The sequence below is a fragment of the Mixophyes fleayi genome, chromosome 1 (genome assembly GCF_038048845.1).
Source record: "Mixophyes fleayi isolate aMixFle1 chromosome 1, aMixFle1.hap1, whole genome shotgun sequence".
In the NCBI taxonomy this organism is placed as follows: Eukaryota; Metazoa; Chordata; class Amphibia; order Anura; family Limnodynastidae; genus Mixophyes; species Mixophyes fleayi.
This window is the reverse complement of record NC_134402.1, coordinates 325,209,218-325,235,004: the sequence shown is the minus strand read 5'-3', so window position 1 is coordinate 325,235,004 and position 25,787 is coordinate 325,209,218. Positions and strand designations below refer to the sequence as shown.

The 25,787-nt window shown below is 44.2% G+C and overlaps 1 protein-coding gene across 1 annotated transcript in view; it reads left to right on the top strand.

Moving 5' to 3' along the window:
* Nucleotides 1-25,787, top strand: part of GLTP (glycolipid transfer protein) — a 41,183-nt gene that overhangs the window by 8,419 nt on the left and 6,977 nt on the right. Inside the window, exons 2-3 of the mRNA XM_075214359.1 lie at nt 20,515-20,573; nt 22,756-22,889. Coding sequence (XP_075070460.1) covers nt 20,515-20,573; nt 22,756-22,889 — 193 coding nt within the window. The remainder of the gene's footprint in view (nt 1-20,514; nt 20,574-22,755; nt 22,890-25,787) is intronic.

Below are 25,787 nucleotides of genomic sequence, written 5' to 3'. Positions count from 1 at the left end.
ATATTTTGGGGCAGTTCTCTGCCGGATTAGGGTTACACTTATTGCATTAAAATAACTATGGGAAGAATTTAGGAAAAGGGACACTTTGTAACTTGCCAGATGTTATTCAGCTAATGTAGTAAAATACAAATTGTTTAATCCAGTATGCCATCAAAGGAAATATGCTTAGTTAGACTGGAATAAATAGTTATTTGTGGCGAAAAACAAATTCAAATAGTCCCAATCATTAAGGTGAAATCCTACCTCCGCTCTTCAACAGGTTAATTGATGTGTAAACAGCAAAAAGTCGTGTGCTCCCAGAGGCTAGACTTGGTATGTTGCTTAGCCATTTCACTATTAATAAAGCGGATAATTGTAGTTGCATGGCCTGCACAGCAGAATTGTTACATTATTTAGTAATTTAGATGATAGTTGTTTGTCATTCTTCTAAGGCTTCAACAAAGTGTCCAAAATGACTTTGCGTTTGTTAAGACTACACAAATAGCTGGTCTAGAGTAATGGGAACATTAATGTTTCACAAGGTACAAATAAGTAAAATGGTTACTTTAAGGGTGACTGACTTCCTTGGAAGGATTGAGTTACACTGTTTAATGGACTGCCAGATCTTCTGTATTTTGATTCTGAGGGCTAAGATAGCCCCATTTATAAACTGAAAGCGTTGTTCCCAATAAATGCATAGGTATATATCTTCAGAACGAAGAGCTATGATCTTTCCTTCTATTGTTTAGAGCGTCGGATCAATGTGGAACAGCATATGATAAGCATATCATTACTTTTGTGAAAGTGCTGACAACCACAAATATGACCATGGTGAATAAACGTAATGTAACGTGTTAGTGTCCAACACATTCTCTGTCATAAAGTACACCTGTCACCTGCACAGAGGGAAGGCAGCAATTTTGTAGTCTGAACTGATCTGGAAATTGATAGGTTGCTTTCTATTCAACGGTTTGTTGGTGATTAAACAGAGCATTAAACTACAAATATACAGTTGCACAAATAATCATCATGTGTCTGCCGTCATAAACTGAGGCAGGAGCAATGTTGGTTTCCCAATAGCCGTTATTTACGTGGAAGGATTTTACATTCAAGACATTTCCCAATACACTCTTTCCAGGCCATTAGGTTGTGAAGTGCTGCCCACAGTTATCTCTAACTAGATGGCATTTGATGTGCTGCTCATAGTCATCTATAACTATTGCGAAAATTATACTTTGATTGCAAGACTGCATAAAGTGTACAAGTACCCAGGTACAACCTTGTGATGTTTCCACCCATTTATCTGAATTTATCAGTGGAGCTAGAAAGAGGAGGAATATATTAATGGAGACGGTAGATGTGCTATGAACAAAGCTGGGTGTATGTTGATTAGATTAGGAGAAATGTCTCCATATTAAAGAACCTCCGTTCTGCACAAGATCTGCGTCTCTCATCCAGTCATTATATGCTCCCACTTTTTTTGGGCTGCACAGACTTTGTGGAATTCCCTCCCTCGCACAATAAAACCCACCTCTTCAGGCAAGCTTATAATATTCCTCAACCATTCTCAATCCCCCTGTGGTACCTTGTTACCACCCTTTACACAGTTCACACAAGATAAACCTTTGACCCCCTGACCAGAATTGCTGTGTGAATGGATCATATAGCTCACTACATTTTTTTTTATTTATTTATTTTTTATTTCTTTGTGTGAAAGTAATATAAGAATAAAAAACAGGTATGGCATTACAAAAAGTTATACATGTGACACATTTAATGCTATCTGGGTTGACATAACAGACCATCTTCTAAGGGAAATATTCCCAAGCCAGTCCAACGATCTTATGCAAGAAGGAGTCACAAAGTCTCTTGGCCGATACCTAAACCTTGAAGTCATTGCTATCTATATGAGCTTTAACCACAGCCCAAAAGGAGGATAGCGTAGGCCAGGGTTCCCAAACCCAGTCCTCAGGGCTCCCTAACAGTGCAGGTTTTTCCAAATCTCCTTGCCGGAGCACAGGTGTATTCATTACTGACTGACACATTGTAACAGATCCACAGGTGGTCCTAATTATGTCACATGTGATCCGGAAAACCTGCACTGTTGGGGAGCCCTGAGGATTGGGTTTCGGAAACCCTGGCGTAGGCCATGCCCGCCATAAGCACTTATCTTTGCAATCTAGGTGGACCAATATGTAATATGAAGGACTTTACCTCATTTATGAAATTTCCATTATCCTATAGACTGTAAGCTTGTGACCAGGGCCCTCTTTCCTCTCTGTCTCTATTTCCCATTACTGTTTTATTACTGTGTTTTTGTTCAGTTGTAAAGCACTGTGGAATATGCTGGCACTATATGAATAAATGTTGATGATGCTGATCAACACATAATTATACAACTGTGTAATAATTGTGGAGGACCAAAAAATTGAACATATAGCAGAGACTTCCATCTGTAAGGGGAAAAGGGACTTGTGTCTTGGTTGCAATAAATTAGGGTGTGAAAGTGGAGCAATCCCAGCAGAGCTGATTTTAGGTGTGCCCTACAAACTAGGAAACCGAAAGTAAGTTAGTATATTGGAAGAAAGTCTGTTCCGTAAGACGGTCTGCAGGTCTAAATATTGCTTTCCAGAACATGAAAACTTTTTTTTTTGTAAATGTTAACAATTTTGATTCTACTAAAAATGTATCTAGTTTTTATATCTAGAAGATGTAAAGGTACAGTACTTGGTGACCAGTAAAAACTCCCCAGCAATCATAAGACAAACAAGTGGAGTAAGTATAAAGGTTACCCCTTTTTGTTTTACAACCAGCCCTAGCCGCTGTTACATTGTTCGTCTCAACCTACTCTTAGGTGTAGCCCACACTACATGTCTGAAGGATTAGTAATAGTCTATTTCGGTTCTGTACACTAACAGCGGCAAATCCAGGTAAATTAACTTAAGTACCACTGGCATAAAGCATTTAATCTACGTTGTTTTGTGTATCAGATTCCCTATGATAGACATGTTTTTGTTTCTCAAATTATTTATTTGACCGTATATAAATGTGCACTTCTCTGCAGCGTTCACTGTGCAAAGTGGAACTTTTGATGCAGACATCAAAGACCTCACCTCTGCATGGTTTATTTTAGGTCCTTCAATATTCACTAAACGTACCACTTCACTACTGGTAAATATGTTAACAGTTGTATTAAAGAGTTCTTTTTGTTAAAAAGAAACATTTACAAGTTTTATTTGTAATAGATGGGAGGCCTTTTAAAACTGAAAACTTGAAAAATAAAAAATACTTTGCCAGTAATTAGGGAAATAGTAATGGTCCTCTTTACTGCCCCCAGTGGTCCTTGAAAAGCTGGTGCCTTGCCATGCCTCTGCTGGCTGTATAACACGTCTGCCGTAGCTGACTTCCTGCTCGGTATGTAATTGGCTTTGAGACCATAGCCCAGGGCCGGACTGGCCATCTGGCACTTCTGGCAAATGCCAGAAGGGCCGATGGCTATATGGGCCGGCCCGACTCCCCCTGTCTTCTTGATGGCTGGTTCCAGGAACCAGCCACCTCTGCTGCGCGCTCCCCAGCTCCCTCCCCCGTTATGCTGTGCAGCCAGTTACACTGGTGAGTTTACTTTTTTTTTTAATTAGTTTTTTCTTTTACTGAAGAGGGGGGGTGCCGCGATTTTCGGGGGGGAGGGGGTCGTGGGGGTGCCGCGATTTTTGGGGGGGAGGGGGGGTCGCGGGGGTGCCGCGATTTTCGGGGGGGTCGCGGGTTGCCGCGATTTTAGGGGGGGGTCGCGGGGGTGCCGCGATTTTCGGGGGGGGGGGGGGCGGGGGTGAGAGCCCGGGGATGCTGGGAAAGGGGGTGAGAGCCAGGGGGTGCTGGGAAAGGGGGTGAGAGCCAGGGGGTGCTGGGAGAGGGGGTGAGAGAGCCGAAGGGGGTGCTGGGAGAGGGGGTGAGAGCCAGGGCATGCTGGGAGAGGGGGTGAGAGCCAGGGGGTGCTGGAAGAGGGGGTGAGAGAGCCGAAGGGGGTGCTGGGAGAGGGGGTGAGAGAGCCGGAGGGGGTGAGAGAGCCGAAGGGGGTTCTGGGAGAGGGGGTGAGAGCCAGGGCATGCTGGGAGAGGGGGTGAGAGAGCTGAAGGGGGTTCTGGGAAAGGGGGAGAGAGAGCTGAAGGGGGTTCTGGGAAAGGGGGAGAGAGAGCTGAAGGGGGTGCTGGGAGAGGGGGAGAGAGAGCTGAAGGGGGTGCTGGGAGAGGGGGTGAGAGAGCTGAAGGGGGTGCTGGGAGAGGGGGTGAGAGAGCTGAAGGGGGTGCTGGGAGAGGGGGTGAGAGAGCTGAAGGGGGTGCTGGGAGAGGGGGTGAGAGCCAGGGGGTGCTGGGAGAGGGGGTGAGAGAGCCAAAGGGGGTGCTGGGAAAGGGGGTGAGAGAGCCGAAGGGGGTGAGAGAGCCAAAGGGGAAGAGGTGCTGTGAGAGGGGTGAGAGAGCCAGGGGGTGCTGGGAGAGGGGGTGAGAGCCAGGGGGTGCTGGGAGAGGGGGTGAGAGAGCCGAAGGGGGTGCTGGGAAAGGGGGTGAGAGAGCCAAAGGGGAAGGGGTGCTGGGAGAGGGGGTGAGAGAGCCAGGGGGTGCTGGGAGAGGGGATGAGAGAGCCAGGGGGTGCTGGAAGAGGGGGTGAGAGAGCCAAAGGGGAAGGGGGTTCTGGGAGAGGGGGTGAGAGAGCCAGGGGGTGCTGGGAGAGGGGGTGAGAGAGCCAAAGGGGAAGGGGGTTCTGGGAGAGGGGGTGAGAGAGCCAAAGGGGAAGGGGGTGCTGGGAGAGGGGGTGAGAGAGCCAAAGGGGAAGGGGGTGCTGGGAGAGGGGGTGAGAGAGCCAAAGGGGAAGGGGGTTCTGGGAGAGGGGGTGAGAGAGCCAGGGTGGTAGGGAGTGCAGGAAGAGGAGTGAGAGAGCCGGGGGGTAGAGGGTGCAGGAAGACGTGTGAGAGAGCCAGGGGAGTAGGTGGTACAGGAAGATGTGTGAGAGACAGCGGAGAAGGTGGTGCAGGGGGTTAAGGAAAAGATGGTGCAGGGGCATAGGTAAAAGAAAGTGTAAAGGGAGAGACATCTTAAGAATGGGAATGTCAGGGATGCAGCCATCATAAAACACAAGTAGTAATGAAGAATGGAAATGCACAGAGGGGACAAGTGTTAAAAAAAATAAAAAATCAAGCCTTCATACTCCATTCACTTATATTTTCTATACCCCCACTCCTAAATTTCTGCTTCGACCACTGCCCTCTATTCCTGCTCCCCACTGCCTGTGTGAGCTGACAGCTGCTGATCCCTCCTCGCCCAGCGTGCCCAGTAGGAGAACAGAACACAGGATGCCATAATCAGGTAAGTTCATATATTTTCTCGTGTGCAATATGTTTTTAACCATCCTTTCTTGAACTGGGAACACTACAGCGTATCCAATAATGTTTAACACTATGTATTGCTCATTATTGCGCTGTAATGTTTTTTGCATATTTATCTGTACAGAGATTTTTAATTAAGAGGAAAAAACATTGCTTGTCATAAATTTTATCTGTAATTATGTCAATATATCTATTTTTGTTTGCATTGTAAATGATGTATTAAGCTGCTCTTGGGACTCACACTCTGTATCTGATATGCTGTACCAATTTTTATTTGTGAATGAGTTTTTGTCTGAGCTTTACTAATGATTTGGGGGCACTACTATGGCATAATGTTATTTGGGGTCACTATTGTGGCATAATATGATTTGGAGGCACTGTTGTGACATAATATGATTTGTGGGCACTACTGTATGGTATATGTTTTGGGGGCACTACTATGCCATAATATGATTTGTGGGCACTTCTGCATGACCAAATCTGAATTGAGGGTAATACTATGTGGCATAATATGACCTTGGGGCACTACGATGTGGCATAATATGAACTGGGCACACTACGGTGTGGCATCATATGAACTTCTGCCAAAGGCAAGTTTTTCATTGTTGAATATGATGGGAGCCCAAAGAAGTTGCTGTATCAGGGCCCAAAATTCCTCTTGTCAGTCCTGCCTGTGAGTCAAGGGGGTAGACGTCTCCAGGTAAATAATCTAAATGTTTCCTATCTAATCAAACTGATGGATCATGATGGGTCACATCCAATTATTTCTCACCCACCTCCTCTATCCCCCTTAATTTATATACTGTGTTATTTAAAATGAATAGAAAAGACGCATATCCAATTACTGTAGTAAAACAAAAATATTTTTCTGAGACATTTTGCTGTAGATGGAAATACTTTTAATGCGGCCGTGTGGGTTCAACTGATCATTCAATAGTTATGTTTTTTTTAGATATATGTTAGTTTTATTTCATGTGGAATGATTCATGAAAATTCTGCCATTACTATTTCATTGAGGGAAAAGGGTACCTGTTACCTATATGTGTGTGTAAGTACTCTGTTCGTAGTTGCTATTTTGTGGGAGATTTGAAAAAAGCAAAACATTGTTTCCTACAGTGGCGTCTGTATAATTGGTGGTATTGCTGTAGTATGGGGTGGCGTGGTGGTGGCAATGTTGTAGTGTGTTTGGTGCTTAGTATTGCTAATAAGTAGGAGAGGGTATTGCTATAATGTGGGGGGTGACGCTGGACGCTGTAATGTGGGGGGTGATGCCGGTTGCTGTAATGTGGGGGGTGATGCTGGACGCTGTAATGTGGGGGGTGATGCTGGACGCTGTAATGTGGGGGGTGATGCTGGACGCTGTAATGTGGGGGGTGATGCTGGACTCTGTAATGTGGGGGGTGATGCTGGACGCTGTAATGTGGGGAGTGATGCTGGACGCTGTAATGTGGGGGGTGATGCTGGACGCTGTAATGTGGGGAGTGATGCTGTAATGTGGGGGGTGATGCCGGTTGCTATAATGTGGGGGTGATTGATGTAGTATGAGTGTGTGTGGGGGGTTATTTATTGCTGTAATTTGGGTACTAATAATGTATTGTCATGGTATTTATTGATGTAATTGGGGTGCTAATAATGTAATGTTGAGGGTCATTAGGAGAAATAAATACCCCCTCCCCCCCCACACACACTCATACTACATCATGTTGTACTGCGCCAGCATCAGTGTGCAACAATATAGTGCATGGAGCCCACGTGGGCCTGTGTGCTTTAAATGCCAGGGCTGATTTTTAGTCCCAGTCCGGCCCTGCCCTAGCCCCTCAGAACATGATGTGGAAACCTCTGCCATTTGTGTTGTACTCTCTTACAGAGGCACCTGGCTTTCTGTACACTCCAGGTGAGACACATGCAGTTTTATTAGTTTGGTATAAAGGAATTCATGCGAGGTGTTCCACATTTATTTAATAAATGTATTTCCTACCATACATTAAATAACTTGCATTCACTTTTAAGAAATAGCAATCCTTTTTCCAAAACTCTGCCACACATTTAATTAATAGCACCCAAACCACCCCAACATTAAATGAATCGTCCCACCCTACACTGATAAGTCTGCACCAACCCCACTATTAAATTAAATTGCCATCACCCCACAAACAAAATAACACCCATTAATTAGCCACTACCTACCTCACACATTACATTTCCACAAGCCGCCTGCTGCCCTCACAAACACATTTTACTGCCACAAGCTGCCTGCTGCCCTCACACACACATTTTACTGCCACAAGCCGCCTGCTGCCCTCACACACACATTTTACTGCCACAAGCCGCCTGCTGCCCTCACAAACACATTTTACTGCCACAAGCCGCCTGCTGCCCTAGCACACATTTTACTGCCACAAGCCCCCTGCTGCCTTCACACACATTTTACTGCCACAAGCCCCCTGCTGCCCTTACACACATTTTACTGCCACAAGCCCCCTGCTGCCCTCACACTCATTTTACTGCCACAAGCCCCCTGCTGCATCACTCAGGACGCTGCTCAGACAGGAAGTGAATGAGCACTTCCTGTCTGAGGCCAATCGGCAACAGGCAGCCTCACGATTGACTGCCTGTTGCTGCCACTGACGACCAATGATGTTTTTATTAACTTTTTTCCCCCCACCCCTCCCCTGCTCGTGGCACCTCAACCCTCCTCCTGCGAGCGGAGGAGGGGTGGGGAAAAGGAAAGTTAATAAAAACATAAGGCACACCAGGCAGGGCAGGGGTTTCCAGAGACTAGGAACCCCCACCCTCCCCTGTGTGCACCTCTGAATGTAGTATTCAATGTAAGACTAAATCAATAAAAATGTCTATTTATGTCTTATATTTTGTTATTTGAAGAGTAAAAGGTGAAATCTTTGAGTACTTGAGGCGCCATGTGTCAAGTAGGTTTTGTGTCATAAGTAAGCATGTGAGTCTTTTGCTATCGTTTTGGATGATATATTGAATGATTGGTGTTGGGGTTTTTTTTGTGTGTAGTCCTCACCTAGGATTATATGCCCTTTTACCTTTTCTGTTAATTTTGGTTGGTGTTTGGAGCATATAAGTAGAATAGTGTGCAAGTGAGATGCCTACTACTACAATGTATCTCCCTTTGGAGCAGGGCCGGACTGGCCATCTGGCACTTCTGGCAAATGCCAGAAGGGCCGATGGCTATATGGGCCGGCCCAACTCCCCCTGTCGTCTTGGTGGCTGGTGGTTCCAGGAACCAGCCACCTCTGCTGCGCGCTCCCCAGCTCCCTTCCCCGTTATGCTGTGCAGCCAGTTACACTGGTGAGTTTCCTGTTTTTTTTTCTAATTTGCTTTTTTTTTTTTACTGAAGAGGGGGGGGGGTGCCGCGATTTTCGGGGGGTGCCCGCGATTTTCGGAGGGGGGGGGGTCGCGGGGGTGCCGCGATTTTCGGGTGGTGCCCGTGATTTTCGGAGGGGGGGGGGTCGCGGGGGTGCCGCGATTTTCGGGGGGTGCCCGCGATTTTCAGGGGGTGGTCGCGGGGGTGCCGCGATTTTCCAGGGGGGGTCGCGGGGGTGAGAGCCAGGGGGTGCTGGGAAAGGGGGTGAGAGCCAAAGGGGGTGCTGGGAAAGGGGGTGAGAGAGCGGAAGGGGGTGCTGGGAAAGGGGGTGAGAGAGCGGAAGGGGGTGCTGGGAGAGGGGATGAGAGCCGAATATGGTGCTGGGAGAGGGGGTGAGAGAGCCGAAGGGGGTGCTGGGAAAGGGGATGAGAGCCAGGGGGTGCTGGGAGAGGGGGTGAGAGAGCCGAAGGGGGTGCTGGGAAAGGAGGTGAGAGAGCCAAAGGGGGTGAGAGCCAGGGGGTGCTAGGAGAGGGGGTGAGAGAGCGGAAGGGAGTGCTGGGAAAGGGGATGAGAGAGCCGAAGGGGGTGCTGGGAAAGGAGGTGAGAGAGCCAAAGGGGGTGCTGGGAAAGGGGGTGCTGGGAGAGGGGGTGAGAGAGCCAGGGTGGTAGGGGGTGCAGGAAGAGGAGTGAGAGAGCCGGGGGGTAGAGGGTCAGGAAGACGTGTGAGAGAGCCAGGGGAGTAGGTGGTACAGGAAGATGTGTGAGAGCCAGCGGAGAAGGTGGTGCAGGGGGTTAAGTGAGAGGGACAAAGGAGAAGATGGTGCAGGGGCATAGGTAAAAGAAAGTGTAAAGGGAGAGACATCTTAAGAATGGGAATGTCAGGGATGCAGCCATCATAATACACAAGTAGTAATGAAGAATGGAAATGCACAGAGGGGACAAGTGTTAAAAAAACAAAAAAAAAACAAGCCTTCATACTCCATTCACCTACATTTTCTATACCCCCACTCCTAAATTTCTGCTTCGACCACTGCCCTCTATTCCTGCTCCCGACTGCCTGTGTGAGCTGACAGCTGCTGATCCCTCCTCGCCCAGCGCGCCCTCTAGGAACAGAACACAGGATGCCATAATCAGGTAAGTTCATATATTTTCTCGTGTGCAATATGTTTTTAACCATCCTTTCTTGAACTGGGGACACTACAGCGTATCCAATAATGTTTAACACTATGTATTGCTCATTATTGCGCTGTAAAGTTTTTTGCATATTTATCTGTACAGAGATTTTTAATTAAGAGGAAAAAACATTGCTTGTCATAAATTTTATCTGTAATTGTGTCAATATATCTATTTTTGTTTGCATTGTAAATGATGTATTAAGCTGCTATTGGGAGACTCACACTCAGTATCTGATATGCTGTACCAATTTTTATTTGTGAATGAGTTTTTATCTGAGCTTTACTAATGATTTGGGGGCACTACTATGCCATAATATGATTTGTGGGCACTTCTGCATGACCGAATATGTATTGAGGGTACTACTATGTGGCATAATATGACCGTGGGGCACTACGATGTGGCATATTATGAACTGGGCACACTACGGTGTGGCATCATATGAACGTCTGCCAAAGGCAAGTCTTTCATTGTTGAATATGACGGGAGCCCAAAGAAGTTGCTGTATCGGGGCCCAAAATTCCTCTTGTCAGCCCTGCCTATGAGTCAAGGGGTTAGACGCCTCCAGGTAAATAATCTAGATGTTTCCTATCTAATCAAACTGATGGATCACATCCAATTATTTCTCACCCACCTCCTCTATCCCCCTTAATTTATATACTGTGTTATTTAAAATGAATAGAAAAGACGCATATCCAATTACTGTAGTAAAACAAAAATATTTTTCTGAGACATTTTGCTGTAGATGGAAATACTTTTAATGCGGCCGTGTGGGTTTAACTGATCATTCAATAGTTATGTTTTTTTTTAGATATATGTTCGTTTTATTTCATGTGGAATGATTCATGAAAATTCTGCCATTACTATTTAATTAAGGGAATAGGGAACCTGTTACCTATATGTGTGTGTAAGTACTCTGTTCGTTGTTGCTATTTTGTGGGAGATTTGAAAAAAGCAAAACATTGTTTCCTACAGTGGCGTCTGTATAATTGGTGGTATTGCTGTAGTATGGGGTGGCGTGCTGGTGGCAATGTTGTAGTGTGTTTGGTGCTTAGTATTGCTAATAAGTAGGAGAGGGTATTGCTATAATGTGGGGGGTGATGCTGGACGCTGTAATGTGGGGGGTGATGCCGGTTGCTGTAATGTGGGGGGTGATGCCGGTTGCTGTAATGTGGGGGGTGATGCCGGTTGCTGTAATGTGGGGGGTGATGCTGGATGCTGTAATGTGGGGGGTGATGCCGGTTGCTGTAATGTGGGGGTGATTGATGTAGTATGAGTGTGTGTGGGGGGTTATTTATTGCTGTAATTTGGGTACTAATAATGTATTGTCATGGTGTTTATTGATGTAATTGGGGTGCTAATAATGTAATGTTGAGGGTCATTAGGAGAAATAAATACCCCCCCCACACACACACTCATACTACATCATGTTGTACTGCGCCAGCATCAGTGTGCAACAATATAGTGCATGGAGCCCACAACACGTGGGCCTGTGTGCTTTAAATGCCAGGGCTGATTTTTAGTCCCAGTCCGGCCCTGCTTTGGAGTATGGAGGGAATTCTGTTTATCAGTCCAGCAAATCCTTTGTATTTTGTACTAGCTGACATGAAAAAGTTTTGAATTGTTTACCTTTTAGGTTCTGATAGCCAGTGAGCTGTGGTTCTTTTAGAAGTGCTTTGTCGGCATATAGCTTTGTAATTAGAAATTGCAATTGTGATGCCCCCTGTCTCCGTTGATCTTTATCTTGTGCATGGAAGCATTGGCTCGATCCATCCGGGCAAACCCTGAAATCTCTGGTCTACGGTTAGAAGACAAAAGCTTTAAATTGGCACTTTTCGCGGATGACCTCCTGGCAATCCTCACTAACCATGTGGTTTCAATTCCTAATTTAGTGTCAGAATTTCAGCAGTTTGGCGAGCTGTCTGGCTTTAAAATTAACTATTCAAAATCGGTAGCACTCAACATCTCTGCGCCCGAGGCAGTGGTTGAAGGCCTGAAGCCATCATTCTCATTCACGTGGCATCCCTCACGACTTAAATATCTGGGGGTGTTTATCAATAAGGACAACAAAAAGATTTTTGAGGACAATTTTATCCCCATCACCAGTACAATTAGTAGAGACCTGAAAAACTGGTGTCCAAAGGGCTTTTCTCTGATAGGCAGAGTCAATGTGGTCAAGATGAATGTATTACCACGGATCCTCTACTTGCTCCAAACTCTCCCCATACACCTTCCCACTTCTTGGTTCAAGACGCTACATAAAGCAGTTAGGGATTTTGTATGGAATGGGAGGCGCCCACGTTTTAAACATGACATTTTATATATGCGGAAACATGCTGGGGGACTACAACTCCCCAATTTTGCATTATATTATGATGCGGTCATACTAAATAGAGTGGTGGACTGGACAAGGCAGAGACTGGACAAGCAGTGGGTCTGGATAGAAAGTTACGTTGCAGGCAAGGCCCTTAAGTTCTCATCATGGCTACACTCACTCCCTAAAATCATTCACCCGACTGTTCCGCCAACCCTAGCTAGATGGGCCAAATTACGCGCGGCCCCTCGTATTTCCTCACGACACTCGCCTTTGACCCCGATATTTGACAATCCAGAGTTTCCTCCAGGACTTGCTAGACAGACATTCAGATGTTGGATTGAGGCAGGACTCCGCAGGGCTGGCCAGCTGGTGGAAGCGTCTGGGGTCTTACCCTTCACCATTCTCCAAGCTAAATGGGAACTACCAAATGCGGAGATTTGGCGATATATACAGCTCCGCCATTTTCTGGGATCTTCGGAGGTCCGGGAGTCGGTGGGGAGGTCGCTTACCCAGTTTGAATCTATATGTACCACTGCATTATATCCTAGCCATACTTTGTCTCTCATTTACAGTATTCTCATTGAACATGCTTATAACAAACAACCTACCTTCATTAGAGAATGGGAAAGGGAGCTGGCTTGCACGATACCTGAGCAAGATTGGAAAAATATCCTCTTACGCACTTAGTCAAGCTCGGTCAGTGTACGGGTGGTGGAGACACAATATAAAATTTTGACTAGGTGGTATAGATGCCCTAACCTGCTGGCTAAGATGGTGCCTGGGGTGTCAAACATGTGTTGGCGATGTATGTCAGCGCCAGGTACTCCATTGCATATATGGTGGGAGTGCATAGCTCTTAGAACTTTTTGGGATGCAGTTCTTTTGATTTCAAAAGAAATAATGGGCGTTGAACCACCTAATTGCCCCAAATACTGGTTATTGAATCTTAATAAATTGACCATCTCAAAATATAAAAAATCAACAATTAAAAACCTTAGCAACGCGGCAAAGGCCGTGATCCCGGTGCACTGGAGATCACAGAATATTCCTACCATCAAAGAGTGGTTTGCCCGTTTAGAATCCTATAGAATGATGGATGACATACTCTATTCATCAAGAGACAAATATAGGGAGTATTACTATATATGGTTCAAGTGGCTCGAATTTAAGGATTCACCACTATATTCTCGGTGGAATAGGTGAACCCCCCCCGTTCCCCGCTCTCTCATCTCTGATCTATCCCTCCTTCCCTGTCTGTATTCCTCTTGACCTTTCCCCCATCCCTACATGATGTATTATGGTATACTAAATGGTACTTTGTTTTCTATACTGGTGCACTGACACACCTCATTTGTGTAACTGTATCTTTATTGACTATATATTTACTATGATTATATATTTAATGACTTTAATGCATCGTTCAATGCAAAACAGATATATTTGTAAAAGCTGTTTAATTTTCTTTTCAATAAAAAAAAGAATTAAAAAAAAAAAAAAAAATTGCAATTGTGCACGTTCTTAGGGAGTTTAAGAATTTATGTTTATAAAGATGACTTTATAAGCCGTAGTGGGTGTACGTTTTTGAGGATATCCACTTGTGGGGTATCTGTTTTCCCGTTTGAAGATGTTAAGGGGTGCGCACCTCGGAGGGAGGAAAGAGATTGTCATGGTGGGTACCCTTGGGCTGAGATCTTTGAGTTTTTTGCTAAAGCAGGTAAATCATTTCAATGAAAACTTTGCATAATATTTGGAAGGATGAGTGTGGGTCACACCACACGGTGTTGGCTCTTCCAGAAGCAGGCGAGCCCCTGCTTGCTTAGATCGGGTCCGGGTGCAATATGTCTAAGTCATGGTTACATGTAATCAATGGATGCAAATAAATAAATATTGCAACATTATTATTTGAACATGGAGACATACTCAAGTGTAGAAACTTAGTGCTCCGTAAAGCCTTTCCCACAGCTTCTGTACCAGCACCAAGAAAACCGCCCTCATCAGAGTGGAAAACATCTTGACGAATACCTTCTCCTCTCCCTCCTGTTTGAGGACTACAAGGGGTCACCAGTCATGGAGATGGTCCAGTGTCATTGGGCACCGTCTGTTCATGTCTAGTCCACAGGTGACCAGGGGCTAATATCTGCTTGCAGTAATCAAATGGAGGAAGTGGCGCAGGTACACGTTGATGATTTTCCACCCTGGTGACAGTGGTTTCCTCATTGCTGGTGTGGAATCTGTAGAGGAACCTTTCTGGAAAAATTCTGAGAGTCCCAGTTAGACAAAATGTAATGCCCTTGGTCTGTGCATTGAATAGCATTACTGAAGCTCCAAGATAATATGCTGACGACTCAAAAAAAAAAAAAAAAAAAAAAAAAAAAGTAAAAGTGTGTGTGTAATATATACATACATACATACATACATATATTTTTTTGTATTTTTATAAAAAAAAAAAAATTGTCGTAGCTGTGTTTGCTGCTATTATGAATGCAAATAGCTTTTAGCAATGATAGTAGTTTGCTGTTATTTGTGCAACGATTGAGTGACAGGCACTTTCATTTGTGGGGGCCATGTGAGTGTGGTCATCCCTATATAGATAGAACCATTTATTAAGCTCATTCGTGTTGATAGATGGGGCAGCTAACTGGGGCGGGGTGTATTCCCACGATTCTGTTATATAGGTTTGTAACTTGCGAGCAGGGCCCTCTTACCTTTCTGTCTGTGTGTATTACCCATTATTGTCTTATTAATGTTTGTTCCCAATTGTAAAGTGCTACGGCATTTGCTGGCGCTATATAAATAAATGATTATAAGCAATTTTAGCTGCACGTGGGAGAAGGAGGAGCTGAGGTCTTCCTATATTGGCTAGGCCCACCATGTACACTTCTTTTTGTTTTTGTGTTTTTTTGTTTTTCTCCTTGGAGATGGCCTTGGCTGTACATTGTTGGATTAAAAAAATATGTTAGATGTTTATTTAGAGCCTGGGAGCACATGGCCTTCGGTCCACCAGTTGGGCAACGCTCCCTTTAACATAAGCATGCTTTTTCTGACTACAATATGGCTTACTACTTTGAAAAACAAATTGGTTAATGCAAACTTATTTGCCTTTATATATTGTGTGGTATCTGAAGTATTTTTTTTTTCACTCATTATTCATTGTATTCAGTAAGAGAACTATAGCTTGCACAGGCATTAATTAACATTTGGCAATTTTGTGTCTGATGTGAGAGAATCTATTTGTTTGGCCCACTGTGTAAATGCTTGTTTGTTGCTGTTTTGAAACCTGATGATGTGGTGGTGTTTGTAGGAAACAATAGTATTTGTTTTCTGAAATTGCATGTCACTAACTGATGGTGAACTGCATGTGCTTGACCCCAGTGGTACTAGTGACTGCTAGCATGTTCTTTTGTTCGGGAACATGATGATAATTAATCCTTGAAACAATGGAGCCTGAGCAGTCACCAAACCCTCTAATCATTAGAGGCTAATGTAATTGTATTGCTTTATTTATTACTATGTACACAGTGTCTTATGATGTAGTTAGTAAAAAATAAATCGCCCAGAGAACATTAAATCCATTGCAGTCTTTATGTATTATGCTCTCTCTCTCAGCACATGATGTAACAATGAAAACTGGTTTTGAAAGTGTCAAAAGAAACTAAAATCGGCATGTAACAATGTATATGCTGCCCTAGGCATGTATCTAGTGTACATATGTGGTACATGTGTTGAGCTGACTCATATTTCTTCAGGTCACGGAGGAGAATCTCACAGGTGTGTGAGAGGGCAGGGTTCATATGAACTTTCAACCTACATGCAATAAGTCACCGTTTAGGAATTGTGTTTTGTTTTGTTTTTTTGTTTTTTTTTTAAGACTGAAACCCTTGATAGTGAATGTCTCAAAGTCAACCTGTGCCTGTCACCAGCTGATTTCACCTACAGCTGAACAACTGTCTGGTTTACACCGAGAACTGCTGTCTGGGGATCCTCATCTATTAGGCATGTGTGTCTGTACAGACGTGACACTTTCCTTTTGTGACATGCAGTATGAGAAGAAATGATGGGGTCTAAGGCAACACTTCTAGCTGACAATCTAACTGTATTGAAAGAATGGCAGTTTGTAGATTTTCAGCTGATTTCTACAAAAACCAACCGGTAAAAACTACCTTGAGTCAACATTGGCTTTAGGGAACAAATGTTGGCTGAACTATGGAAATAAAGCTAAGGAGGGATATATAAAAAATAACTTTGGATTTTTAGATTTTAACTTTTCTTCAGATTATATTGTATTTTACCTACATTTATGTATATTTTTAAGGCTTTTTTTTTTTTTTTTTTAATACTACTAAGTCAGGTCTGTAGGAAATAGAAGGTCAGGAGGGGTTATTCTGTGTAAAAACGAGAGACAAGTCTTAGTTTAAATTAGCATTGAATGAGCTTTTCCAGAAGAGCAAATAGATGGCATATGTCTTTACACTATATAGCAAGCATTTCCAAACTGTGCCATGGCTCCCTGGGGTGCTGTGATGACCTCACAGGGGTGCTGTGGCCAAGGCTGTTGGCAAGCAGGATAACCAAGGCAGGGGAGCTCCTCCATGCTCCCTTTGCACCGAGTGTTGGGCATGATGACATCATGCCCGACATCGTCAGTGCGGAGCTGCGCAGAGGGGAGCCAGAAGAAAAGTAGACGGGAAAATAAAAAGCAGAAAGAATTGCAAGTAAAAGGTAAGAAAAGGAATGTAGGATGAAAGGGGCACAGTGTGATATTGTGCAGGGGCACAATTTTATGGTGTAGGGGCAGAGTGTGATTTTTGTATATAGTTTTATTTTGTTTGATATTACTGTTAATGAGTGCTGTGAAGTGTTCTTTCACAGAAATATAATTATAAAAAAATTCCTTGGATTTAGGTGTATTATTTTTGCAAACAATTTAATAAGTATTTCTGCCCGGACCTAAATACTTATTATGTTGTTTTGACCCAACTACTTAAAAAAATAGGACTTCTCAGTAATAATTTTGGATTATGGGTGCCTTGAAAAAATTATGGGGACCCTAAGGCTGCCTCGAGCTCAAAGTTTGGGAATCACTGCTGTATAGTAATTGGAGCATTAATGCAGGGTCAAAACATGGTAATTAGAACATTTATTTGAAAGTATTTTGAATTGCATCTTATTTTGGAGAGGTTCAGACTCCCTTTAGGGTTTCACCCTTACCCTTTTTTCCTACTATATTTTTTATTTGTTATTTAAAAACAGATTACTATGTAATAGTGTATTTTTGTTGCCAGATTAATTAATTTGTGGGTGTTCTTGTGTCGTAGGTTAACTGATGACCTAAAACGATAACCTCTCCATGCGCTGTCTAAGATGTGCAGTCTATCAGGCCCACTATAAGCAAGTCAAGCGGGAGGGTTACTTGATTCCTATCAGCCTCTCTCTGCGGAGATACCTGATCAAGTAACGAACCTTTTGTCACAGACGCCAGAAAAATAATGAAATAAATTTGATACAGTAGGGCCGTTCCATTCTGACCTGGCTCTACAGAAATTAGGATTCGGCTCATTATTTATTCAGAGTGGATGCCGACGGTTGCACTTGGTGACTCGGTTCACTAGGTATTTTTCCACTGTTGTGGGACATCAAGACTTTCAGTCTCGAATATCAAAGCAAAGTTTAAGTGTAAAAGCAGGCAAGTGTTGGAAAACTAGGAACTAGTGCAAGATGACAATCTCTCAAAACACACACACTTGTTTTTATTGCATTGTGAGGACCCATGTCTGGAACATGGCTTATAGGGACACCCCTTTTCCAATGCCCTGTCGACAGAACAATCATAGGGGTATGTGTAGGAATGGTTTGTCATCAGAGTTACCACATGAGATTTGCACTTTGCATAAAGTACTGACACAGACTGCAAGATGGGGAAAGTTTTATGTTATTTGACTGTCTGAAGATATCCACATTCCCGCATACATAAATTAACAAATAATAACAATGGTAGGTAAAGTTTTGTGTATCCTGGCCGTCTGAGGACATCCGCATGTCCGCTTATACCGACACTTAGCCATGGAGGCCACAGTCCTGTTCAACCACTTTGCATCATTTCAACAAGTTTGATCCCTCTTTAAAGCTGTTATACGTTTTTTTATGTAGAATTTCACCCCCGAACAGTTCCGATCTTTGAGTATGGATGGTTCAGCCATGAGGCACGCAACACAGTCTCGCTTTCTGGGCACCTGGCATGTCTGTATAAACCTCATCAGGTGTTTCTCCACATCCTGAACCTTCTCTCTGTTCCAGGATTTCCTCCGCACTTCTTTGCAACCTGAAAGGAAGTAGAGTGATCCATTATGGCTCTGCAAAATACAGAGAAGGCAAAGTTCAGCCAGTCTGCCACTCTTGAGAGCCATTAACAGTTTGCTGATCTTGGCATGTTGGAGGGTACTTTCTGGGAGGCGGTAATACTGCACCCTGATGTCGTGCCCAAGGAAGTCTGCCAACTGATCTAGTTCTTTGTCGCTTAGGTTGGCACGCTCTCAAAGGTCCTCAATGTGCTTTTGAAGCTTCGTGGAAGACAGCGTATGGGGATGCTTTGCCCCACACTCTCGGGCAAACAGTTGTATGCAATCGGAGCCTCTGAAGTGTGACAAGGCAGCTGGTCTGGCGAACATGTAGACATTTTGGCTATCCACTACACATGTGTCACGCTTTTCTGCGAGAAGTTCCAGTGCAGCTTGTATGGCTGGTGTCAGCAGGATGGGAACTTTTCTCCCTCGTTTTCCTCTTATTTCAATGCAAGTGAAGCGCCGGCAGAGCTTCCTCTCAACCTCGGAAAGCGTTAGGGACACATCTTCGTGGAGATCTGAGGTATCTCTTGCTTGCCAACATCTGATCTGACCCATTTGAACAGATGCTGTCCCATCTGCATGATACATCGATCATTTTTGAATGTGCGTAACTTTTCAGCCAGGGTCATGTCACTCAAGAGCTTCCAAAAGCCATCACTTATGTCAGGTGGAACAGGCTGAGCAAAGACAGAGTGACTGGACTCTGTTCTTGCCAGGTGTGAGCTTATTGCCCCTTCGGTTTAGCTTGCATCTCTTCATGTGTCGCCACAGGTATTTTCTTGCAAACAAGCCCTGGCAGGCTACACAGGGCATGAAGCCTTCAGCATCCATCTCTGTCTGGAAGTTTGCACAGGACCCCAGAACGCTAGGGCTGCCCTCATTGCCTCAGCATTGTGTGCAAAGTTGCCCCTATTATGAAGATGTGCCAAATGCATGCACCTTTCTTTCTAGTACTTGGGAAATTTCAGGGCCCAATCTACTTTAGTCTCATTCCGGTGAACATGCTCCATATGCCGGGGAATTTTTAAGAGGGGCTTCTCACAGTACAGGCAGTACTGCTTTTTGTTATACGCCCTGGAGCCATCACTGTTTCTGGATAGCGTTTGGACAGACACTCCGTCGTCTCTCTGACCCTCTGTGTTTAAAACACAGCTAGCAGAAGGTCGAGACTGGTCGTCCATAGAAATCTCTGGGTACCTGCACTCTGTTGCGCTGGTGGGCAACGGGGCATCACCACTGGTGTCTGAACCGCTCTCCTCCGAAGTGTTTAGGGGCATACTCGTCTCCACTGCTCTCTGGGCTAGAGTCAGAGCTACCAGTAGGCTCTGTCATTCCTCAATGTCCCCTCTTTACCTTTAGCAGCAGATGGCTTTGACTGTGTCTTCACGTGCTTGGTGTAGAAAGCTCAGGAAGGATGCAGTCCCTTCCGCTTCCTGCTCTGCAGTTGGGCGGAATACTGGCCTATAACTGTGGTATGCGCACACACACTTTCTCCCCTCCCCATCAGACACACTCACACTTTTGTTCCGACAAATGTGACTCGTGGGGACATACCAGATTTTTATGTTGAGCATAAAATGACCTCAAATTTTGTCCCCACTACGACTCTGGTCCCCCCAGGGTTGGTGTTTAAACAGATCAATGTCCCCACAAGCATATGAATGCAAGTACACACACACACATATTATCCATTGTGACATGCGGTCTATCTGTTTTGATTTTTTTGTTGCATTTGCCTTTAACTAATATTTAGCTTTATATGCTGTTCTCGTTAGTTCTAGTTTAGTAATTTCAATGATCTACTCATTCTTCCTCTTTCTGTTGTGAACAATTTCAAGTCTGGATTAATCACTTCTTACTAACATTTTTTTCCTACCACTATGTAAACAACTGGTTTCTTTAGCAGAAAAACACCAAAACAAAATTATTAAATATATAATATATACTATGTTAGATGGCCTGCAAAAAAATTAATTATTCTCTTTGTGTTTTTCAGACTGCCTTGGACCGGCTATATTTTCTCCCATCAAAGCTGATATAACAGGAAATATTACGGTAATTTTAAAACGTGATCTTTTTAGAACTTCTGTTCAGAATCCATAAATATCTTTTCTTCCTGTCCATCCAGGTTGTCGGGTTTCTGCAAATTGTTTTTCTATCTATGGCTCTTGCTTCAGATTTCTCTTCCTTCCTCATTCCATATATGATCTACACACCGACTCCAAAGTCCTCTTAGCCACTTTTCAGCCATCGATAATACTATAGAAACTTGATTAGTTATATCGCTTTTTTTTTTTTCCCCTTGAAGTTAAAGCTAGAATTGGAGCCCTATTTATATTCTATAGAAATGAAGCATATGTGCTACAAAATCTCTTTAGGCAGCAGGTAAGTAAACTGTAGAACAGATGTTTTGAGGGTTTTGTTTCGAAGGAAAAAAAAGTCCCAAGTATTTCGCTGTGCTTAGTTAAAATAAGTACCCAATATCTCTGACATTGCTGGGGTCTGGGGTTTGTGGTTACCGAAGGTAGCAGCACATAGGTTTCTTGATCTAATATCCTTCCATACATCTTGGCTCACTAAAGAGTTCATCTCTTCCACAGTACTTTATTACTTATGAATGTTGCTATTAGGAGAATCTGGACAAGAAGCAAAGTACAGCTATTGAAACAAAGGTTCTAAGATGCTTTTAACAAACATTTGTTTAAGCAAGTTGATAGCCAGTCTTAATTATGGGATTGTCACGAACACACTCCCAGCAGCCGTGACTTTGCGTGTTTGCTGTATGAGGTTACACACGATTCCAGCCCGCAGTCTTTCTACCTCTCATACAGGTTATAAACCAACTGAATCGCCCCACATAGCGCTCCCGCACCCTTATACACTTCAGGTTTGCAACCACCTATTGATTACGGGCAATAGGACCCCAATATGCTGTACCACACTGGCACATAAGGCTTCTAGCTACCACAGGCTAACAAGGCCCCCACCAGCAAACAAAGGTTTAACTCTTCACACCTCCAAACTGTTACACAAATGTAAATGCAAACACACACTAAGCTTGTTAATCAAATATATCAACAAATCACACACTGGCATTCAAAGGGTTAACTTGGTCAAGCTATATTTAACGAATCCATTAGCTTGTTAAGAAGCTAATGGATTCGTATAGAGTATCAAGGACGCCACATATTAAATTATAGATTTAATATACAAAAGTACAGGGCATTCAGATATAAGGAAAAACAATAAACTGATATAACATACACAAGCAAAACAGTTTAAAATAAAAAGGATTCGATTCAGAGTATAACTTACATCGAAGTTGTTTATTCTGAGCAAGGAAAATTGGCTTGAAGATGGACAGCTTAACAATGAATGAATGGTTTTCCCAAAAGACTCAATTTGTTGTAACTGGTCTCGGCTTTTTAAAGGCACCTTTCCACCTCCTGGTGGTTGTGGTCTGTGATACTTTTTTCAATCACCATTTGCATGTTGTCTGATTTACTACCTAATTCTACTCTATGACCTAACTTTTCTGTGGAGCGTCACAGACCTAATTTTATTCTTAATCCCCTATGAATTTGTCCATCTTTTGATACCAAGCACGCCTAAATACAGTGTATTCAGAGCTTAGACTCATTTCCTTAACTCCTCTGTGGCAGAATTCTTAATTTGACATATGAGCTGCCATTCATCATGCTGCTGAGGAATATGTGGTTGGTCACTAGTTGTATTTATTTCTAAGTGGCATATTTTAAAACTGAATAATTTTTGTCTATCCCATATAGCCAAGTCAGCACATGAGCTCTTTTAGGAACCGCTCAGCTTGGTGTCTGGCTATTCAGGTGCCAAAACTCCATCCCAGGCCAGGATATATCTCGCAGCAGGGACTCTTTGAACCAGCCCCAGGTGACACTGCTATCTTCACACTGAGATGTGCAGAGTCCCTGAATACACATACAACTGACTCCCTGACTTCACATTTTACACTTTAGTAGCTCAACTTATCAATGGATTCAATTAATATACCATATTTACACTGCAGTTATGATTTAGGCCTTGTTCCCCACAATTATGTGATGGGTTAACCCTTATAAATAACTAGGTTTTCTTCTCTTGGTTCACGACCGGGATGAATTCAGCCACTTTATATTGACAGCATAGTCTATTTTTAGCAAACTGGGTTTTTTGTTTTTTTAAATTTATATTTGTTTTTTTTATCATTTTATTGTTTTAGAAAATACGTGCAGTGTATGAAACAAACCCCACCAAATTCAAAACATTGCAGCAGCTTCTGGAAGGAGAAAAGGAAATGCATGGACCACAGTGGCCAAAGGTTGGCGCAACTTTAGCTCTGATGTGGTTGAAAAGGTGAGACAATGTTTCTAGTTAGGAAAAAAAAATCACCACTTTCTCACTGTGTACGATGTACTCTCACTCGCTCACATCATTCAATTGGTTAAACTGACTGTTAACACATTTCAACAATGCGAAGTCCTGCATGCAGGGGATTTGGAATTTAAAGCGGCCCTGAAAAAATTTCTGAATATAGGTGAGATCAAAACAGTTGTAGCAGGGCTTATGCCTGAGATGAAATTAAAACGGGTATTGCGGTTGTACAATTACTGCTGCGCATGGGGAAGCCTATTTACCAAGTATCAAAGGCAATCTTTCCGCCAGCATTGGCTACCAACAGCAGGGTCCCATGGTCCTGGAGCTGAATATTGAGGGGACTGTCGTGAGCAGCAAAATGCAGCTGGATTGCATGGGTAGTGCCTCCCTACAAACCCCCTCCATCTCCTCCTCCTTCCCTTACACAAAGCACACTTCATTAATTGGTTTGCACAGCATTTATGGAAAGTGAAAAGTGACAAACTCAACTGTTCCTCAAGTTCCTGGCTAAGGAGGACAGTCCCCCCAAAAAGTCATCTCATCACTTACCAATAAAACATTGTTCAATTCTATTATTGTGGTTCCAAAGCATAAAGATATTTAATTGTAATAAATAGCAGGATTTACAGCAAGCCATTATTACGCACTAAAGATGTTACAATAAAGCAGGAAAGTATAAAAACACTGAATAAATTACATCTCATCTAATGTTCCATCCAGGCCCAGGATAAGGTAATCATGTCTGCTGTGTAGTTAGGCAAAAAGAGAGAGAGAGAACAATGGGCCAGCATGCTTATATGCAGCTTCAGTATAGAAGACACTACTGGTTATGCAATTATGTAAACAAGCATCATGTCTAGGGGGTCTTCATTGGCTCAGGGTTAATGATGTTCCAGTTGATTGCTGATCATAGGTCCAAAGGATACCTCTGATAAGGAGTCACCATCCCACCCCCAACTGCTGAACACGTGATGTTTAAGGAAACTGACCCAAACCAGTTCTAAACAAACTTATTATTATTATTATCATCGTTTGTTAGGCGCCACAAGGTATCCGCAGCGCCGTACATGGTACAAACAGTAGACTATACAGGGTAAAACAATACAGAACAATAAACACAAAGTACCAGAACTTCAGAAACTCCAGGCAGGCAAATACTGTAAAGACGGAGCGGAAGAACAGGTCAGGAGACAGGAGGGGAGAGGGGCCCTGCTCATACGAGCTTACATCCTAAGGGAGGGTAGACAAAATCAGGCAAAAGAGGGAGTCAGTGAAGCAAAGGGGAGAGAAAAAGGAGCCAGTGAGAAACAGAAGAGGTGAGAGGTTAAGTGGATGGTTGGTAGGCCTTAAGGAACAGGTGAGTTTTAAGTGCCCGCTTGAAGGAGCACAGATTGGGTGAGAGACGGATGGAGCGAGGGAGGTTGTTCCAGTGAGGGGGGGCAGCTCGGGAGAAGTCTTGTATTCTAGAGTGGGAAGAAGTAATCAGAGTGGAGGAGAGGCGGCGATCATTGGCTGAGCGCAGGGAGCGGGCGGGAGTGTGGATGGAGAGGAGGTTAGAGATATAAGGGGCAGTAGACTGGGAGAGAGCCTTGTAGGTGATGGTGAGGAGTTTGAAAAGGATTCTGTAGGGGAAGGGGAGCCAGTGTAAGGTAAGACAGAGAGGGGAGGCAGAAGAGGAGCGGCGTGTGAGGAAGATGAGTCTCGCAGCCGCATTAAGTATAGAGCGCAGGGGGGCGAGGTGGGAGCAGGGGAGGCCAGTAAGGGGGAGATTGCAGTAGTCGAGGCGGGAGATGATGAGAGCATGGATGACAGTTTTGGTGGCATCTTGAGAGAGGAAAAGACGGATGCGGGCAATGTTACGGAGTTGGAAGCGACAGGCTTGGGCAAGGGATTGAATGTGGGGGGCAAAAGAGAGAGAGGAGTCAAGAGTGACTCCTAGGCAGCGGAGTTGGGTGACAGAGGAGATAGTGGAGTTGTTAATAGAGAGTTCATAGTGGAAAGGGCGTCTGGGTGGGGGAAAGACAATGAGTTCAGTTTTGGCGATGTTAATTTTAAGAAAGCGTGAAGACATCCAGGAGGAGATGGCTGAGAGGCAGTCAGTTACACGAGAGAGGAGGGAGGAGGAAAGATCAGGAGAAGAGAAGTAGAGTTGAATATCGTCAGCATATAGGTGATACTGAAGACCGAAAGAGGAGATGAGAGCCCCAAGGGAGGAAGTATAGAGCGAAAAGAGTAAAGGGCCAAGAACAGAGGGACTCCAACAGGGAGAGGGGAGGGGGTGCAGGAAGAACCAGACGTGGATACAGAGAAGGAGCAGTTAGCAAGGTATGAGGTGAACCAGGCATGAACAGAGCCAGAGAGGCCGAGAGAGAGAGAAGAGTATGCAGCAGGAGGGGGTGGTCCACGGTGTCAAAGGCCGCGGAGAGGTCGAGGAGGATGAGTATGGAGTAGTGACCCTTGGATTTGGCTGATAGGAGATCATTAGTAACTTTAGCCAGGGCTGTTTCGGTGGAGTGAAGGGGGCGGTAGCCAGATTGGAGAGGGTCAAGGAGGGAGTTGTCAGAGAGGTGTCTGGTGAGGCGGCTGCAGACAATCCGCTCAAGTAATTTGGAGGCATAAGGGAGAAGAGAGATAGGGCGGTAGTTAGGAAGAGAGGTGGGGTCAAGATTGGGTTTCTTGAGGATAGGGGAGATAAGAGCGTGTTTGAATGAGGATGGGACAACGCCAGAGGAGAGTGATAGGTTGAAGAGGTGAGCGAGGTAAGAGCAGGCAGTCGGAGAGAGAGAGCGAAGGAGGTGGGAGGGGATGGGATCCAGAGGACAGGTAGAGGGTGGAGAGGAAAGAATAAGGGAGCGAACTTCTTCACCTGAAGTGGGG